Here is a 14,866-nt window from a genome sequence, read left to right on the forward strand (position 1 = left end):
CATTTAACTTTATTGAAAAGTATTACAATGATTTTTTTTTTTCATGAATTATATTTGTGAGCGAATCATCCATAAATACCAAAACCTGTGTTTGATATTGTACGATTGTTGGTTAAAATACCTTAAAACAAAATATTTAAGCTATATAAGCGAGAAAAAAGAATCAGCAGAAAATCTCGAGATGCCTTAAATCAATTGATAATCTGTTTCTCTTTACTTGTAGATTTATTATGACCCATGAAGGACAGAAATTTGAAAAGGAGAGACAGGTGTAGTTTAAATACTCGCCAGCTCTCAGATCTGTCTAATATTCTCAGCAATGCATAGAATTTTTAAGGCAGACACACAGAAGACAGGTACAAACAGTTGAGGAGGACAGAGATCCTGCTAAGTGCAAAAGCATGTCTATAAAATGAATCCGTTCATCTTTGAAGTGAACGCTAAGTGTAAATTTGTCCATGTCGACGCGGAGGAAGATTGAATGTGTGCTGCTTCAAAATAACTTAAGCAGGTTGTTTTGCTGTGCTTGTTCATATAGATAGATTCAACAACGGTGTAGGCCTATGACACAATAGCTAATCCATGGACTATTTTATAAAATAGAATAAACTGTTAAAGACAAATTAGATGTTCAAACAAACAAATATATGTATATGGAATATTTTACTCTTGCATTTATCGTGGCATTCTACAGTTTAATATTTCCTAATATTCAGTCTTCTATGGCAACATTCAGTATCAGATCACTCGTGAACTTTCATACTTCTCGTGTCAAACCACTGACTTATTTATGAAAGTATTAAAAGTCTGCATGAAACAGATGATGCAATCAACCTTGCTTCGCTATTTTGGCCTATACATCCGAGTAAACTAGCTATATGTAAATTAAACAAACATACTGTTTAAGTCTTTCTACTTTTCAAGGTTAATTTAATTAGATACTTGCTATTTCTTTTTCTTTCTTTCTAATTATTTGTGAAATTTACTAGCAATTGTTTGTATTGTTTTTATTTCATAGTGACTTTAATATTGTTGCAGTGTTCTTGTTGTTAGGCTGATTATTTTGTAGACTAATCTTTTTTGCGGTAAGATAATTTTATATAAAAAGATATTTATTTGGTAAGATTAGCAAAATTACACAGGGTGGCTTATCGGTTATTCTTTGGAGGAATGCAAACAGTAAATCAACAGTTCCAAAGCATGCATTTTGTTTTCTCGTCATGATCTCAGATATCACTGCATCGTTAGTGTGAATAATCTATAAATACATCACTCGTACATACTGTTTGAGATTGGTGTTTCACACAGATCTATTTTGATGCAAGGGCCCCTTTGCCAAGATGTTACAGAACAACAGGAAGATGAAGGGAAGAGACAGATGCAGAAAAGAGCAGTTCAGCATAGGACACAATCACACGTCAAGTATGAGAAGCGGGCCAGCTAGGTTAGCCAAGGGTGACCACATTGGCCACATGTGAGAGGGGTATAAACTGAGCCTGACCGAGAGGTGCTGAGTGACACCGTGACAAATGTAACTGGAGATTATGATGGTACGGATGACTCCAGTCACAAAACATGGGTCAGGCAATAAATATCTTCACCAAATATAAGTGACTATCATCATCTCCCAGGCCATTACCTCATCTCCTGGACTTTATTATTTGATTTTGTTTTATGATTGGGTAAGGTTGTTTTTTTTAGGTCCACCTATTAAATTGCAATCACACTGAATCAAAGTTCAGAGCCTGCTAATAGTTTATTTATTTGTGTGTGTTTCTTTGTTTAATCTGAAGGTCTCTCTTTATTTACATAAAGTTTATGTCATATTATATAATTTGCTATTTTAAAATAAGTTTGATTTGGACATGATTGAACTATGTCGACCATTAGGTGGCAGACTAAGACTCTGCAATGCACAATTCATTTGTAAAAAATCCTGATTTGGTTGAATTTTTCATTATAAGAGCTTGGTGTCACTGTTGAGCTATTTTAAAAGCTTGTATTTCCCTCTTAGCTCCTTGGTTTTAAGCCCCACAACACAAGTTCTGGTATTAATATATATTTGACAAAGACATATATAGCCTACTTATAAGGCTAAGAATCAATCACATGGTGTTTTTGTTGTCTATTAAGGAAAACAATAATTGCAAATCAAGTTGATTGTAACAGGTAGACTATAAATTGCCATTGCTTTGTAATTCTTATGTTTTAAATTGTCATACTAATGGCCCATTTGATAGATGGCCTTATACATTTCTAAATCGAGATTATGTTTTCATTAGAGGGCGTTTGTATTTTTTTCTTTTATACATTAGGCCTATGTAAAATTGCATTCAGGCTATTGTTTAATTGCTATTTGTTGAGCTGAGTGTATTTCTGTAGTTTCTTAAGACTAGTTCTTCCTTGAAATATGAGCTAATGTAATCAAGTACTGTTTAGCCTATCTTACTGTAATTTCCCGAAGCGCGCACTTGATGAATTGCGAAACAATTAACATATTTCTGCTATTGTCGCGGTCACAAACCGCAAGTCGTTTGAAAACAAAGAGCGCGCCGGTTTTCGTTTATTTGTTTGTTTGTTTATTTATTTAGTTTGCTATGTAGCCTATTGTATAAGAATTATAATAACACGAAGATCGAGTTTCTCGGAGGTGTCACTATTTTAGATTTTAATTCAATGCGTTATATTACTTGTTTTAAATTATAATAACAACAACATGCCTAATAATAATTATTATTATTTCAGCAATATCATCATCACTGTTGTGGTATTATTTTAATAAACTATCAAAGTTTGGTTTAGCCTACCTTATAGGCTACTCGCAGTGTTTTTTTTTTTTAATGTAGGCCTATTTTATGTTTTATACAACATGGGCTAATATATTATGGGGAGATTTCCTCACAAATATTTTGAGTGTCGAATCAAATAGGCGGCCTACACTAATTCCTTTAGCACGTATTACAGGTGATAGGCCCACGATTTAAACATTATAATTCCGCCTATTCTACAAAGTTATCCCAACTCTCTAGGATGAGTGTCGAAACAGTAGAAGCCTATGACATATATATATATATATATATATATATATATATATATATATATATATATATATATATATATATATATATATATATATATATACGCGATATTATTGGCTTGTGTGCGTGTGTGTCTGTGTGAATTATGGCTGGTTTGAAAGGAAACCCACAAATGTAAACAGCATCCCTTTGCACTCTTTTTTTACACGGTCAGCCTATTCTTTTATGTATTTGCAATGTTTAACATATTTTTTTTTTTGTTTTTTTTTTTGTTATTTTACAGACAGGCAGAATTGATCACATAGTCAGGTGAAAATAAAGCTATTTTATTGTCAAAGCATTCAACATGATTAGATAAACTATCAAATAGTAAATTTCAGCAAAAGGAAGAAACACTGAATCTATTCCTCACAGACACAAAATATTACACTTTGTATTCAAACAAAACAAGTATTTACATAGTTTCGAATAGACTGCATCTTAAACCAATAACTATAATTTACATGCACTCTTAAATACTTCAACATCATGTTCCCAATGTTCAATATCCTTATGCATATAGACATAACATGTCATTGAATAAATCTCAATGAAATGATCTGCATCTTAATTAATTTATATACATTATACATTAAATATATACAAAATTCAAAGTACACTTACATTATTACGGTCCCTTTTTTCAAATAAGTGCTTCATATAATAAATAGATTTTAGGTTTTTAAGTGAAAATGCATCGTCATACACAAAAACATGACATTTGGAGAAATCAAAACAGTAATGTCTTTTTTTTAAATGAGAGCAAACGTGTTGGCATTATTCCTCCAGATTAACCATATTCCCATTTTGATTTCAAAGTTGCAAGGAAAAAATAAATAGAGGAAAGAAAGAAAGAAAATAATAAATCCTCAAATTCAGTTGTGAGAGGTCATGTGCCGGGAAAGGTGGTGCCGCTCCCTGAAAGACTCATTACAGATTGGGCACTTTAACTTCTCTTCTCTCCTTCTTTTAATAAGAGGTTCCATGGCAAACTCCTTTTTGTGGTGCGAGCGCATGTGGTAGACCAGGTCAGAGGTCATGCGGAAGGAGGCATTGCATTTGGCACACCAGTTCTGGGCAGGCAGACAAAGGGAAGTGAATGAAGGGGGCAGGAGTGTGAGAGCAGAGGGCATTTGCAGCTGGATGGGGCCTGAGGTCTTGGGCCAGAAAGCTGTGGTGTACAGGAAAGGGTTCTGTTTTGCAATGCCACCCGGCACGGGGCAGTTGCTGCCTAGTTCTGAGCCATGGAGCTTCGCGGCAAGGTGGTCCGCCTGGTAGAGTCTACTGGAGGAGACGGTGTCGCCCACTACAGGATGGCAGTCCACTGCCGGCAGAAGCTTGGGTGCCATGACAAGAGGTGATATCTGCGAGAAGGTGCGAGACGGCTGGCTAAAGGCACTCTTTCTCTCCGCGCCTCCACCACCCTGCTGGGGCACCGAAGTGAAAGCACTGCCAATTGACGTGGTCTCCATTCGGGACTGTGGGGGCTGAGTCTCGCTGAGAACCTGTCTGATGTTCAGGTGCTTTTCAGCCGGGTTGCTGCTGGGCCTTCCAGCCTCCTTGTTCTCGGAGTTGGAGCTGGAGTTTTTGCCGTTGTGCTTCAAGCCCTGAGGTGACTTCTTGACCTCTGTAAAGGCGCTCCTCTTGGTTTCCGTTGACTCTGAAACCGAGGGAGAAAAAGCCCGTCTGCTCTCGTCTAGACCGTACGCTCCACGGTACTGCTGAGCCGAGTTGGCCAACTCCTCTTTGGATTTGAGAGGCTGAGATAATCCACTTTTCCTGCTGTCCTCCATGTCAGAGAACTTGCGCTTTCCAGAGTTCTCACTCAGGATCTCGGCCTCTTTGTCACTCGGCGGACTGGTTCTGTTTTTCTCCATGTCCCGGGCCAGATTATGGAAGTCTGTGGATGGCTTTCCGTCCTGTGGATTTGAGAAGCCCTCAGAACGGCCCAGTTTGGGACTGGACCTGGCAGGGGGTAGACTAGCCTGGTCACTGGCATCCTTGGCCTCCTCTTCTGGGCTGGCCGTGCCTTGTAGTCTCTTAGTGCAGCGGAATCTCAGATGAGCCAAAAAGGGAAATTCGAACTGGAAACGCTGGCTACAGTCTGGGCACAAAAAGGGTGACGTTCCTGAAACACACATAATTGGTGGGAGGAGAAGAGAAAAAGAGAAAAGAGACATCTTTAGAAAAAGGTACATAATGATTATATGAATTTTGTAATGCATCATTTTATTAAGACATAATTTAGAAAAAAAAAATCTCATATTTTATTGTATGTTTTTATTTATGTATAAATGATTGGAATTTATACATTGTTTAAAAACCTTTAATAACTCTATATTAATTATCCGAACACAGCAAACTATATTAATTTACGAAACACAACCAACTTTTGACCAAAATATAGCACATATTGATCTTCAAAGTGTACCTTTATTTTTCACTTGATTTCTGCCTGAGCTCAGGAGGAGCAGCTCAATGAGATCCTTGCCATACCACACCAGCAGCTCTTCATCTTTCTCTATTCTCCTCAGTGACCTGTAGAATAGTTGGCCGTTCTTCACATAGGCCTCTAGGTTTTGTTCATCTCTGTCTCTCGCCGACTGGACCAGCCTCAGCCACATCAGGCCTTCTGAGGAGCTGTTGGCAGCTGACGTGTCAACCTGTGTCCGGTACCAGTAAAACGCTTAGAACATCGGACCAATCGTTCAAATAGGCTATAGCCAATCAGTAATTCATTACAAAGAATACAATTCTTCTTTCCCAATTTTGTAAAGTCAAAAGAAATTTTGTAGTAGTAATATAGCGAAAGTTATTAAACCTACTATATATATGGCTTCAATAAATTGTGATTTCAAACACTTGACTTGTTAGAATTGATATAAACAGTGACTATACCCTGAAGATGTAAGGCGCCGTTCGTTTGTCTGTGGACTTCAGAGCGATAAAGGCGATGCTGTCATACAGTGAAGTGTGACTCAGAACACATGGGCCAAAAATGGCATTTTCCGGAATGTCACAGGTTGTGTAGACGCTGGTAAATATATCCGTTAAACACTGCTGCATCGCTTTCGCGTCTCCATCCCAGGCCAGTCTGTGCGAACTGGATTCCTCCATCATTTGCTGTAAGACACAATGTCAGTGAATTAAATGGGAATAAATACAACAGATATAATATTTGTATTATATAAGTTAAGTGAAATGTTTTAAATAGGCCTATTTTATTTTCCATTTCTGATTTGGAGTCCCAAGTGAATCCAAACAGAAAGTGAATAACAAAACCTTTCAACACGCAGTAGGCTTTACTTTACATTTAAGCCAGTGTCTTTTTACTTTCTTTAAAAAAAAAAAAAAAAAAAAAGCTAACAATTCTATTCGATTGATAAATAAGTATAAATGTGTCTGATATGGACCTGTATGTCTGGAAAAAAAATATAATAAAGTATAGGCCTATATTTTGTTGATATGATACATTGTGTTATTTAGCCTAATCTATTTTATAAAATGTAAGTATGTAAAATTAAAGGAGTTTTAATTAATTCTGAAGACAGAAAATAGCTAATCCAAGAAAATGGAGAGGATGTGTATATTTTTTAAAATGCATTAATTCGATTCAAACGCATGTGACCGTATTAGCCTACATTAATAACTCTCAATGCGTATTCGAAAATATTTTGCATTGCCTTGACAAGGAAAATCTGGCCTTATGAGACCGGTTGGTCAATGAACAATCGGGGACCATATCGAATGGATTCAGTAGCACTTTCAAAATCACTGTTTTCATGTCAGCTAACCTTTAGCTCCTTTTTACAAGAAGGAACGTATGTCTCCTTATTACCATAATCCACCACTTTCCTTCTGAGGCTTTAATTAAGGCAGCACGCGGAATTAATTATTTTTCTTCTCCAAACCCTTAATGCACATTTACAAATGAGGTAAATCATACAGTATTTTACTCGTGAATTGTTTTTAGGGAGTATTTTTTTAAGTTTGTAAATATTGTAGTCTATATTCCATTTCTATATTGTTCGTGTCTTTTTGAATCGTTTATTATAATTTTAACATTGCGGCATATTTCTGTGATTTTCAATGATTCATTAAAAATATATATTTTAAAATACAATAAAAAATTATTTATAACGACATGTGAAGGAAAATGTTGTTGCTGCGGTAAAGCTGAAGGTAAAATAACTACTGTGAGCCCGAAATGTGTCAAATATTATGTAAACTATTCCAGACACGTTTATTAAAAAAAACAAAACATCTTTATAATTCACAATTTACAAATTCGTATACAGATTTTCAGCTGAGAGGTACAGGGTGCCGGGTTTCTTTTTCTTTTATTTTACATATAGGCTACATTTGAGTCTATAGCGCAAATAAGCCGATCATGGCGCGCGTAATACAAAAATAGTATAAAAACGTTAGCCAATATGAAATGTGTAGCCTATACGCTATATTTCTGTAAAACGTTTAAATTACCATTTTTTATTTATTATGAAGATGCTAGGCTTTTTAAAACGGTCACGTCCAGCTCGATTGTATTATCAGGACACAATTGCTAAAAGTTCCCTTCATCCATAAAAAGCCTTAGTGTGAATTTTGCCCTTCCTTTCACGATTCTCTCCTTTTGTAGCTGTGAGGTCCCACTCTCACTCCTGAGAATCACACAAAGGATCCACTGAATATGCATTTCAACTAAATACTAGCTATAATAGACCCACGAATATATGCGCATTTCTAAAATAGAGGAGACGGAACCCATTGACCTCATGTTTCAGGCTGAAATTTATTGCGCTTTTTATCTACGGTCTTGTTGTTATTCCAACTTTACGACTTTATGATGTGTAACCAGTTTCCCCGATTCAATGACTTTCCGTCTACCATCTGCGAGCTTTCGGTTGCGAGGATGCTGTCTGGGCTCTGCATAGCCCCCATGTATTAAGCTGCTAGCCTCCGGTTGTTTTTATTGTAAAACTGTCATTACTCACCATGGTTCTAGGGTAAAATAATCCACAAGGTTTTGAAATTGCCGTCAATATATCTTCAAATCGGCTATTCGGCGTGTCCAGTGAAGTCCGTGCAGTCAGTACATTTCCCCGTCGGGTGAAAGTGACAGTGTTGCCGACCGTCTTATGATTCGCGAGCGCAGAGAGGCGTGCAGATGGGGCCGATAGACTGACTGAGTGGCACCCACATACACACTTTTTGTTTGCTGCACATAATCTGCCCAATGAGGCGTGACACGCTTCGTCTCCTCCCTTTAACTCTTCGGTCGCCGACAGTTAGTAGATGCAGAGAGCTTAAACGCTTTAACGTTGTCAAGTGCACTACTGTCAGATGCAAATTTGCCGAATTCTTCATAATTCTGTTAGATTTTCAAGCAAAGAACACTCACATATTTAAAATGAATTTTAATGTAAGAATAATATTCAATAGATAATGTTTATTATGCTGTTTTTACATGTAGGCATACATTGTAAAATGTTGCTTAGCCTAATTTATGGTAAAAAATGGAAGTTGTTGTTTCAGACCTTTCCTGTAAAAGTACAGTAGGCTAGTGCAGTACGCTGATGGCATTTCGATGATTGTAATTGAGCCTAGAGTCAACAGTAGCTATAAGTCGTTAAATTAAATGATATACCAACCTATGTGGGCTATCTTTCTCTTACTGTTAAGGAAGGTCACATGATGACTTCTAGGCTAGCCACTAATAACAAAGACAGAGCCCAATTGGACTATACCCACACAAACACCATCAGGGTAAAATAAAGCAGATTAACTAAACAACAGATAAAACGCTTCAACTCCAGTAAGTTTTCAAATAAAATCCAAAACAAATGTTATGGTTCGAGAACTTTCCATAAATTATAAGATACAGTTTAAACCAAATTTTACTTTAAAAATATAGGCTATGCATTGCTTTAATAAATATAATTTGTCTCCTAAGCAAAATACAATTGTATTTTAGTAACATTAGCCCCAAATGTCATTGTAAATGTAGCCTTTGTCTTTTATATTGTCAAAAAGTGTATTTCTTGGAAAACATTATATCTTAACTTATCCTATTAACACTTTATGTTGCATTTTTTTTTCTGTTAAAATACTTTTTAAAGAAGGTTAGAATAAATAGCCTAAATTCGTTTGCTCTGCTTTACTGATTTCATGAACATGCCAATATCAAAATGGCCAAGAAAAAGTTTCTCCGTGTAACTCTGCGTTGCTGTTGATGTTCATTGAGTAGCCTATTTTGTCACATAGCTTCCTTAATATGCTGGGACAGCCATGCAGCATGTCACCACTTGCAACGTGATCCAGCTCTAAATTATGCCGTTGTTTTAGGCTAACTACTATTACTTTTCTCAGTGATGATTCTCGGTGATGATACTCAACGGCATCTGTGGTGCTCACGCTTTGCGGCTGCAACCCGAGATAGATACGGCTCATGAGCGCGGAGGCTTGTCGCGTGCACACCTGCTGTGGCGCTCCATCTGAAGGCGAGCAGCGCGAGAGCTCCGCGTGCTCAACCTGACCCCAGCACGACTGGATTCTGATGTCTGTATTAACATCTGTGGGAGACAGCAGTGAGTATTTCAGCCAGCCAAGTGCACACACTAGAGTTTCTGTCAACACATTGAGTCGGTATGCTGTACAGACACGATGTTTTTAACCGATATGGCGATATAACATTAATCAGTCTGAAGATTTAAAAAGCTCAACGAATCAATAGATTTGTCTTATTTTTGACATTGGATGGCGTCCAGCTTAAAACATTGATTGAGAGAATTAATAAATTGTCACGTAAAACAGATTTGAACTACTTCCTGCTGACTTATTCATCATTCTTGTGGTTTGTAGCCTACCTCTAAATCTCTGTATCAGAAGATAAATGCATGTGTTGCTGCCACATGGAAGACCCTTTTGGAGGTCTTTGTGAAATACAATGGCAAATAACCACTAAAGTGCAATTACTAATAATTAACATACAATCTTTCAGTTGTGGGCTGCTGAAGTGCATGACAGAATCAAGAAAGTGTAACTGATTTAACTGATTCTTCAGCTTGTTTTGGGTCCAGAAGGCTGGAGCTTTAAATAATCTCAATGCATTAGCATTTAACATCTTTAACTGAAGATGTCTATCTGTTTTTGGCCCATCAACAAATATTGTTTTGTTTACTTGAAAGAACAAGTAAGTTATTTCAAATAAATCTCGTACAACTGCGTGAATTATTATTATTATTGTTATTATTCTTTTTAACATATTTTGTCCTTTTCACTGATAAAGAGAGGACTAAACTGAAATAAAATGTTATTGTAACACCATTCTCTCCCAATTTAGAGATCTTCATGGTAAATTACAAAAGAATAACTCAAATATCAACAGTGCATCAAGTGTATCCAATTCAGATTGATATGGTAAATTGTTTTGCATTGCACAAAGCAGTTATTCTTGTAAATGTTTTTTTCCCCATAATAATTACTTTGTATTTCTTCCACATATATGATTCTTTTCCCGGCTCTACCACAGATTAGATATTTAGAGCAATTTACATTATACATTTCAAATGATGGGACTTTGTCCCACCCTTCCCTGTGCAAATTGTATTTTATGCGGAGGCCTTTGACATATAGAGATTTACACAGTATTAACCTTAAATCTGTTCTTGCCCCAAACACTTGTCCAGCCAAGCATGATAAGGACTTTTTTTTCCCATAGATTGTTCTGAAAGCTTGCACAATCAGTAGCCATCTGCTTAGTTCATGAACTGCAGGTTCATGGAGGCTGGCTGGGGCTGTTTGGTGGACAAAATTAATCTCCCCTTCTCATCCTTTATTGTCCTAAAACATATAGCCCTTGTTAACAGCATAGCTTTAGTTGCTTTACCGTCTCAACATAAGTACAACGTGCCGCAGATTTCTCTGTGGTGTGCTCGTACGGAGGCTCATTGTAGCACTTTGATGCCATTTGTCAGCACAACATGACCCTGATGTTAAAAAAAGGTTTTTGTCACAAAGACTTTATATTAAATATTAACAGGGACTTGAAAGAGTTTCAGATATTCTTTTGTATTAACAGTCAATCTGATTATAAGAAAATAATCCAGTGTTTAAGAAGGAGAAAGGAAAGATTGTGGTCTTGAACTATAAGCTCCTGAGGGATAAAGAAAAACTCTATTCTGGACATTCAGACAAGCCGTACGCTAGAACGATATGATTTTATTAGAAGGAGAAATATTAACATACAAACAGATGTAAGTCAGAGCATAATTAAAATGTACAGGGGTCTGTTTTTTATTTAACAATTCAACTGCTGTGCTGCCTTTCGTGCAGAAGATTAAGGATGACAACATACTGTATGCATCATGGTAACAATCAGCTGATTGAAGGACAATACTCATATTTATCTAGTGACACTGTCATATTGGCAAGAGGACATGGATTTAAACTATATTACATAATATTTTACAACACAAAGCTCCCGACTGTTCATTTCTGCAGCAGTGAAAGTATGTTTAATGCAGGTATTATCAAAAATGAATGCAAAAATTGGGGGTTGTTACTTACAGATAGATAGATAGATAGATAGATAGATAGATAGATAGATAGATAGATAGATAGATAGATAGATAGATAGATAGATAGATAGATAGATAGATAGATAGATAGATAGATACATACATACATACATACATACATACATACATACATACATACATACATACATACATACATACATACATACATACATACATATACATACATAGATGGATGGAAACATATAGATCAAAACATAGATGGGTAGGTAAGTAAAGAAAGTTTATTGGGCCAGTGCACTGAGCTGAAGACTTAACATGGTATTTCCAATGGAGGGCAGAAGAGGAAAAGGAAGGAGTCTAAACCCTGCAAAGAGGAAGTCAAAACAGTGGTCTTGGTACTCTGAGTGTTTAGAGCAGTGTGGAGAAAAAAGATCTGAGCACTTTCTCATTATCATGCTCACACAGGTGCTTTTCCAGGGCTTACAGAAGACTCACATGTACAATCCCAAACCCATCTTCTTTAATCTCTTTGTAAATGACCAAATACTCCAATTTATATGACCTCTCAGAGCTGCACTTGCATAAAATGGTTCTTTTAAAGGGGTACAAAATGGTAAAAGGAATAATTAATAATGAGCCACTTTTATATCGGATCCAGTGATTGTACAAATGGAGGAAACCGCCAAAAATATTCTGTTATGGCATATGGCACTTCAGCTGCCATATGTGCCAGTTTTCACTGAAATTGGCACCACAGCTCATGATGGTCAGTTGTGACTGCCAAAAACACAGCGAGGGCTGTGCAGAGAGAGCGAGATGAAGAGGGGGAGGGGAGGGGAGGGGGGGCTTCATTTCCTCAGACAAGTGCACTGATGTCCTCCTGCATCTCCAACAGCACAATCAAGAGTGAGTTAGCAAGTGTTAGAGGAGAGAAGATTTGGGCAAGAGGAGAAACTAGTGGGGAATCATATTTTTACTCACCCTCCCTTTCAATGTTTAGACCGCTCTGGCTGTTTGTTCATTCAACTTCGCTGTGAAGTGGAGGAGAAATTGAGGGGAAAACATTGCTTTGGCATTCAGAGCATGACATTTGTTATAGTATGTAGTCCAACACTCTTGTTACTACTTGTAATAATTTGTATGAGATGGCAAAATCATATGGCTTGAACAAATTACTTTTTTTTATGACTTTAGACTGTTTTGCTCTGATAATCAAAGGAGAAATGTGCATATAAATTATGATTGCAACACTAATCATTCGTCAAATTCGTACGACTTGGTCGTGGGATCGGGTTGAGCTTTTCCATGTACAGAAAGTTGGAATTATTTCAATTAAAAATAAAGATTTATTGACAATTAAATACTTTCAGAAATTGATAAACCAATATTTTTTTTATGTCCATAACTGATAAATGGCACGCAGACAGTAATTTTTGTTGTTGTTGTTTTTTTGTCAACATAAATTGACAATGACAAACGACTGAAATCGATTGTTTGAAATGCTACAAGTGCATTTATGCATCACAATTTTGAAAAAGTTTGAAAAATACTTTTTTTTAAGATCTGCTAAAGATTACATTTAACTGTTATTAAAATTAGTGTTTTTAAAATGTATCTTGCTGAGTTACTGTTGATGATGCTGATACAGAAAAATAATGAAAATGAACATGCACAATTGAACATGAAATTTTGACATCAATAATTTTTTTTTTATATCCATATTTTTAATATTCTTAAAATATTCTTTCTATTTTAAATTTTTTTTCTATTTTCTCAATAAAAAAAAAAAAAGAAATTAGTTTACTATGTCCCTCTAATGTGTGTGTTCGCATGCTGAAATTATCTGCACCGTGGCCCCTGTTAAAAACCTTTGTCTATAGCCACTTCAGAATTCATAGAGATTTGGACATTCTTTTTGTAATCCATGATACCTGCTCATAGTGCAAGAAGACAGTGAGTCCAGCCCTGGCTCTGACTGCAGGCCCAGTCGTCCTCAGATCCTTCCTTGCAGCCAAGCTGCCAGACTAGCTCAGGGTTCACGGCTGAGCTGAGCCACCATGGCAAGTTTTAATGTTCCAGGTTTTGGACGGCCCCAGGGCATATGCTCACCCTTCCTTCGCTAAGAGGAAAGCTCACGTCTGGCAACGAAGGACTGGGCCTGGCCCCAGCACTCCTTCAGATTCTCTTTTACTCAGGCCTTTCACATGCCACTCCATCATGGGACAGGATAACAGAGTGATCAGCATATATATTCCTCAAAAATGTACTAGCATATTGTGTTCCAAGAGTTCTCCAACAGCGCTAGAAGTTTTCAATGTTTTTTCATTGTCAGCAGTACAGACTTTTTAAAGACTCTTTCTTTCCGCAGGTTAGTACAGTAGGAAAGTGCCTTCTTGAGTTAGCTATTGAATCATTCAGTTACACGATTCATTCAAATACACTAATTAATTCAGGAACACAGTTGTGGCTTTGTGGGGAATTACATCATGAAATAAATGTTTTCTCCAAAACACGCTGGCTATAATTATTGGCAGGCACCCTTTTATTAAAAACCTTTTGCCAAGATTACAGCTCTGAGCTTTCTCCTATAATGCCTGATGAGTTTGGAGAACACCTGACAAGAGATCAGAGACCATTCTTCCATACAGAATCTCTCCAGATCCTTCAGATTCACAGCTCCATGTTGGCGCTTTTTCAGTTAAGTTCACTCAACTCAGCTCATCAGGTCAGGGACTGGGACAGCCATGGCAGAAGCTTCATTTTGTGCTCAGTGACACATGTTTGTGTTGATTTTGATGTTTGTTTTTGGATCAGGGTCCAGATGGAAGATCCAACCACAACCCATTATAAGATTTCCAGCACAGGCAGTCAGGTTTTGATGTTTTTTTATCTGTTGGTATTTGATAGAATCCATGATACCATGTATCTGGACAAGAAAATCCAGGACCTCCAGCAAAGAAATCCAACGGCATATTTAACCATTGGTATGGGGTACTTTTTATCCCTGCTCACTCCAAACCCACCTGGTGGGTTTGCTGCCAAAAAGCTCTTTTTTAAAGTTGGCATGAAATCAAATTTGACAAATTTTCTTTTTATATGTAATATTGTAGTGTTTAATATAAACGATTTATCTGTGCACTTCATTATTTAAAAAAAAAACCATGTACCCTTATAATCTATAATCAAATATATTACCCTTCCCTCCCCCATCAAAACGACCTCTCTTATATTTCGGTCACGTGGAATGGCGAA

General features: G+C 36.8%; 1 protein-coding gene across 1 annotated transcript; it reads right to left on the minus strand.

The window, feature by feature from the left end:
* Positions 1–3,343: 3,343 nt before the first annotated feature.
* prdm8b (PR domain containing 8b) lies at positions 3,344–8,246 on the minus strand. Its single transcript, XM_039650148.2, has 4 exons — positions 8,069–8,246; positions 5,976–6,200; positions 5,509–5,740; positions 3,344–5,205 (listed from the first exon to the last, which is right to left on the minus strand). Exons 1-4 carry the CDS (start codon positions 8,069–8,071, stop codon positions 3,953–3,955), a joined length of 1,713 nt encoding a protein of 570 aa, XP_039506082.2. The 5' UTR covers positions 8,072–8,246; the 3' UTR covers positions 3,344–3,952.
* Between the last annotated feature and the right edge of the window lie 6,620 nt (positions 8,247–14,866).

The sequence above is a fragment of the Pimephales promelas genome, chromosome 4 (assembly GCF_988280905.1).
Source record: "Pimephales promelas chromosome 4, fPimPro1.hap1.1, whole genome shotgun sequence".
Taxonomy (NCBI): Eukaryota; Metazoa; Chordata; class Actinopteri; order Cypriniformes; family Leuciscidae; genus Pimephales; species Pimephales promelas.